This window comes from Mastomys coucha, unplaced genomic scaffold (genome assembly GCF_008632895.1).
Source record: "Mastomys coucha isolate ucsf_1 unplaced genomic scaffold, UCSF_Mcou_1 pScaffold15, whole genome shotgun sequence".
Classification (NCBI taxonomy): Eukaryota; Metazoa; Chordata; class Mammalia; order Rodentia; family Muridae; genus Mastomys; species Mastomys coucha.
This window is the reverse complement of record NW_022196897.1, coordinates 150,007,054-150,013,053: the sequence shown is the minus strand read 5'-3', so window position 1 is coordinate 150,013,053 and position 6,000 is coordinate 150,007,054. Positions and strand designations below refer to the sequence as shown.

The window sequence follows — 6,000 nt, the reverse complement described above, 5'->3', positions numbered from 1 at the left end:
AAAAAAAAAAAAAAAAAAAAAAAAGTCAAATGTTCAGGTCATGCCCTCAGAATTCCACATGCAGCCTGTCTGACCCAGATGAGAAGCCAGGGCTAAGGCCCACACAGCTCATGCTGCACTTTCATCTTATGAGAGAGACGTGGTCCCTCAGCCGCCTTTCACAGTCATAGAACTGCTGAGGAGGATGGCTATTTGTCACATCTTAGGTACATCACAAGATTGGGCACACAGCTGGTACTCAACAAATGGGGAAGAAAGAATGAAACTGTCCCATTTTCCAGGTGAGTAAACTGAGGTCCAGACAGAGGATACATTTCTGGAATCTGGTATATAGTAGGTATCTGTGAGCGATTATTGAATAAAATAAGACTACGGTTCCATCAAGCCCAATGCGATAGCTACATTATATGTTTATTTTTCTTTCCCCATCCAGTCCAAACAAGGCTGCCAATGGATCTCCAAAGGTGTTAGCCAGGAACAGAGAGAGGGACCTAACCCAAAGTCTCTGGAAGCTAACTGAGAGGCTTGGGCTGTGCAGGGGTGAGAGGCTGGGGGTGTGCAGGGATCAGAAGTTGGAGTGTGTGATAGGTAGAACAAGAGGGTGAAAGGCTGGGGGGGTGCAAGGATGAGAGGCTGGGGTTATACAGGGGTGAGAAACTGGGATGTGCAGAGGTGAGAAGCTGGGGTTGTGCAGGGGTGAGAAGCTGGGAGGGTGGGAGAGGAATGAAAGCAAGGAGCCCTCTAGGAGGGCACCTTAGCACAGCGCCCCTCACCTTAGCGCTGGTGATCACTCCATAGGTAGAGAAAACTTCCCTCAGCCGCTCATCGTTAATGGAGTCATCCAGGTTCTTCACATAAAGGTTCACACCCTGAAAGAGGGCATCCTGCTCAGCGCCCCTTCCCCTTGAGCCCCAGGCCACCAGAAGTGGTGGGTCAGTGTCTGGCAAGCTCACAAGGGATGTACAGAACCCAGCCTCATGCAGCCACTCAGTCCCCTGTCCCCAGGTGCTGCAGGCCACACAACTCTTGGGGGGTGGGGAGGGGAGAGGCTTGGTTTTTCGAGATAGGGTTTCTCTGTGTGGCCCTGGCTGTCCTGAAATTCATTCTGTAGACCAGGCTGGCCTCGAATTCAGAAATCCGCCTGCCTCTGCCTCTGCCTCCCAAGTGTCACACAACTTTGAAGGCCCACAACCGCTTCCACACAGCTGCATAATTCCTAGGCTCCCCTTTCACACAGGAGGATCATGGAAGGAGGCCACAGACTTACATAGGTTGAGGCTCTCCAGACAGCTGGGCGGAACAGCTGTCAGCAGACCTCCTGGTGAGCCGATTCTGCCTTACTCACCAAGCACAGGAGAGCTGCCGCTCTGCCACCTGGCAGCTTGACATATCTTACATGATGCAGGACACCACTCTAAGCCCTTTACACATCAACCATAAGATAAGGAAACTTTAATCCCCATCTTAGAGATGTCAAAACTGCAGTGCGATCTTTTGTGCCAGCTCTTTGTTGTGTGGACTATGCTGCCCACCACAGGATGTATGCCAACGTCCCCTACCTCCCAAATGTGACACCTGCAGGTTCTAGACATTCTCAACTGTCCCTGCAATGAGGATAAAGCTGCCTATCATGTACACACAAGTATGTATACACGTGATATATATGTATACACACCATGTACAGTCTCTATAAAATCTAAAACGTCTATTAAAAATTTTTAGAGGAGCCGGGCAATGGTGGCACACACCTTTAATTTCAGCACTTGGGAGGCAGAGGTAGGCAGATTTCTGAGTTCGAGGCCAGCCTGGTCTACAGAGTGAGTTCCAGGACAGCCATGGCTACACAGAGAATTTGAAAAACCAAAAAAAAAAAAAAAAAAAATAGATGGGTTCATCTGCAGGAAGTTACCATGTATTGATCTACACTGATTTTTAATTAACTAATTTTTTAGTTAGTTGTAGCTAACTAATTTAATTAGTTACCTTGTAAGGCATGGTGGTTCATGACTAATCCCAGCACATGGGAGAGAGACACAGGAGGATCATGGCCAGTCTGGTCTACATAGGAAGCTCTGGACCAACCAGAACTATATGGTGAGATTGTGTCTCAGAAACAAGAGACTGGGGAAACAGCAGGTAAGAGCACCAGCTGCTCTCTGAGACGACCTACATTCAGTTTGTGGAGCCCACATGATGGCTGACAACCATCTATAGAACTCTGGTTCTGGTGGATCTGATGCCCTCTTCTAACCTCCACAGGTAGCAGGCATAAATACAGTGATATACATACATTCAGACAAACACTCACACTCATAAAATAAATAAATACTAAAGACAACATTTAGGGGGGCTAGCGAGATGGCTCAGCAGGTAAGAGCACTGACTGATCTTCCGAAGGTCCTGAGTTCGGATCCCAGCAACCACATGGTGGCTCACAACCACCCGTAATGAGATCTGATGCCCTCTTCTGGTGTGTCTGAAGACAGTGACAGTGTATTACACCAGAGGGAGTAGGGCCGGAGCGAGCGAGTGGGCCGGAGCGAGCGGGGCTGTCCTGAGTTCAATTCCCAGCAGCTACTTGATGGCTCATGGCCATCTGTACAGCTATAGTGTACTCATACACATAAAATAAATAAATATTTAAAAAAAACCAGTTAGATCACTGTAACTGTGTGTGTACGTGCAAACACATTCGTGTGTGCGTGTGTGTGTGTGTGTGTGTGTGTGTGTGTGTGTGTGTGTGTATGCGTGTGTGTGTGTGTGTATGCACGTGTGAGAACATGCAGAGGCCATAGTTGACCTTGGGTATCTTCCTTAATCATTCCTTGTTTTTTGACACTAGGTCTCTTTACTGTGAGTTGAGAATCACCAGTTAGGCTAAGCTGGTGGGTCAGCAAAGTCCCACAGATCTACCTGTCACTCCCAGTGTTCATATTAAGTTGTGTGCTACCATACCCAGCTTTTATGTGGATACTGAGGGTCAAACTCAAGTTCTCATGTTTACATAGCAAGCACTTTGCTGACTGAGCCACAACTTAAAGTAACTTTAATGGCTAAGGAGCATTCGAACTTCTAGATGTATCATGTTTGGCCTAATTCTTCTCAGCCTTGAATAGCATGTCCTCCAGAGGCGTTTGGAAATATGTAGGACAGTCTTGCTGTGCATCACTGGAGGAAGCAATGGGTATTAGACACACAAAGGTTTGTTCTGACTGAGTTGATAGCATTCCAACCGGTCCTTTGTGGTCCAGTTAAATGCCACTTCTCCTCCGTCACAAGCCAGGCAGGGAAGCCCACCCCAGTGCTCATGTGATCCCTGCCCTGACCCATGCATGTTTCTAGGGTGGTGATAGGAAAAAAATTATATTCCGCGTCCCTTGGCCCCCAGACAGACCCTGCAGCCTCCACTGGAGCCTGGCCTCACCTGGTACCGGTTCTGCTTCTCCTGCTTCATTTGTTCAAACCTGCGCTTCAGTTCTCTCTGCCGCTCTGCCCGCTTCTGGGCCCGGCCCACATATAGCACCTGCCCGCTCACCTCCTTCCCGTTCATGTGGTCCACAGCCTGGAGAGGAGGAGGAGGGGGAGAGCCCATGGAGAACCATCTGGATGTGGCCCTGTCTCCAATCCTGACTCCTGGGCTGGAGGAGACAGACAATAAGGTCTGTCGCCACCACACAGGGCTCATTAGAACAAAGCAACAAGCATTGTTCTTCCAAGGTGACTTGGTGTCTAATCATAATCCTTCCTGGTATGGTTTACAATGTAGAACAATTCCTTTTGTTAACCATGAGGGCTTTCATAAGTGGTTGTAGAAACATTGCACTTCAATTCTGATTTTTCTTTTCTCATTCTTCCTTCTTTCCTTCCTTCCTTCCTTCCTTTCTTCCTTCCTCTCCCTCCTTGCTCTCACTTTCCCCCTCTTCTTCTTCCCTCTCTTCCTCTTTTCTTTTTTTCTTTTTAAGACAGAGTTTCTCTGTGTAGCCTTGGCTATCCTGGAACTCAGGGTGGCCTTGAACTCATGAGATCCACCTGCCTCTGTCTCCTAAAAGTGCTACCACCACCTAGCTTTCTTTTCTTTTTAAAAAATCTTTTTTTTTTTTAATTTTAAAGTTATTTTTTTGTTTTATGTGTATAACTGTTTGCATTTGTGTCTGTGTACTACTATGTGTGTGCCTGGTGCCCATGGAGGCCAAAAGAGGGATTCAGATCCTCTGGACATGGAGTTGCAGATGGTCATGAGCTACCATGGGAGAGCTGGGAATTGAACCTGGGTCCTCTGTAAGAACAGCCAGTGCTCTTAACCACTTTGCCATCTCCCAGTCACCTCAATATTTTACATTATATTACATGTAAAAATAATGTATATGTATGGTGTGTATCCATGTGTTTGGGTATGCTGCCTGAGGGCGGATGTTGGAGGGACCAGAAGATGGCAGCAGATCCCTGGAGCCAGAGTTACAGCCAGTTGTGAGCTGACTGACGTTGGTGCTGGGAACCACACTCAGTGGCCTCTGGAAGAGCAGCAGGTGTTCTTAACTGCTGAGCCATCTCTCCAGCCCCAAGAGTTTTCTTTTCTTAACAAGCCTGACCCTGGTACATGGCATAGAATCCTGCACCTTCTGCTAGAGAACATCCACTTGAAGAATTGATTTCCCACCTGTTTATCCACAGAAAGCCATGGAAGTCAGACAGACCCAAGTGCACACTGACTCGGTGGTCTGGACTTTTTACCGGTGCGGGGAGAAATATTTGAAGGGGAACTCAGGCTTCCCAAGATGTCAGTTATTAGTAAGTATTTATACACAGTGAGAAATGCTTCCCTGCCTAAATGTTCAATTCTTTGAACTTTTAGACTTAGAAACAAACAGGGAAGGATAAAGCCAAATCCCTGCATTCTGGGCAGGGGCGGGCGGGGGGTGGGTGGGTGGGAGCGGGGCTCTCTTGCCCTCTGCTGGCAGGTCTACCCTTGATCTTCTAGCTTCCCAATCCTGGCTTTGGGACTCCTTCTTGGAACAGGACCACGGAGGCACCTACCTTCTGAGCTTCCTCATGCTTCTCAAAGTTGACGAAGCCAAAGCCCCGGGATTGCCCATTGCTGTCTCTCATCACCTTCACGCTCTGTATATTTCCTAGGAAGGACCAAACTTGCTTAGCAGGGAGTTAGGGGAAGCGCCAGCAAGGCCCCTTCCTTCGTATATAAGCCCCCAGGAATCCCTGAGGAAGCACTCCTCCCACCTGACCTGGGCATGGAAGAAGAGTGATACTGTTCCCCCACCTCCTTTGGGGAGCATGCCCACCAAACTGGGAGAAGAGGTCCTGGAGGCTCTGCTCATCCATGTCCACATGTAGGTTCTTCACATAGATGTTGGTGAACCCTAGGGCCCGAGCCCCCAGCTCTGCCTCCCGCTTCTGTCGAGACTTGAAATGGCCTACAAAGCTGTGGACAGATCAACAGAGTAGAAACCACCAGGATCATTGTCCCTCCATCCCAACCTGGGCCGACCTGGCAACCCTAGGTCCCTTGGACCAATTGCTATCCTTCAGCGTCCTGTGTTCTGTTGGAACCCCGGCAGAGCCATACTCCATGGCCTGAATGTGTCCCAAGCCCAGTTGTTTTCAATAGGCAAGAAGCTATATTCCAGACCTCAACCCTTACATGAGATTACAAGGACATTATTCGAGTGACACATTCACACAGAATAAATGCTCCGGGCTAGGTACCTGAGGACACAAGAAAGGAGAGCATGGATTTGGAATCAGACACAAGCCTGGATCCTCATTAACAGTGGCCTAGCTGTGGGATCCTTCCTAAGCCAGTTACTGAAGCTCTCCGCGCCTTAGGGTTTATTCCTGTAAATCTGGGTCCAATTCACACCACGGGGCTTTGCTTATCCATTTAACAAGTATGGGGAGTTCTAGAGAAGCGAGGTGAGCTTTTCAGACGGAGTTGGTGTCGGGATCACTGGTGGTAAAGGGGAGTAGACTGACATCATTTAAATA

General features: G+C 48.4%; 1 protein-coding gene across 1 annotated transcript in view; it reads right to left on the bottom strand.

Moving 5' to 3' along the window:
• Pabpc1l (poly(A) binding protein cytoplasmic 1 like) overlaps positions 1–6,000 on the bottom strand; it is a 31,369-nt gene that overhangs the window by 16,242 nt on the left and 9,127 nt on the right. Inside the window, exons 4-7 of the mRNA XM_031373742.1 lie at positions 5,298–5,437; positions 5,035–5,129; positions 3,425–3,562; positions 774–869 (exon numbers count right to left, since the gene is read on the bottom strand). Of these exons, the coding sequence (XP_031229602.1) occupies positions 774–869; positions 3,425–3,562; positions 5,035–5,129; positions 5,298–5,437 (469 nt within the window). The remainder of the gene's footprint in view (positions 1–773; positions 870–3,424; positions 3,563–5,034; positions 5,130–5,297; positions 5,438–6,000) is intronic.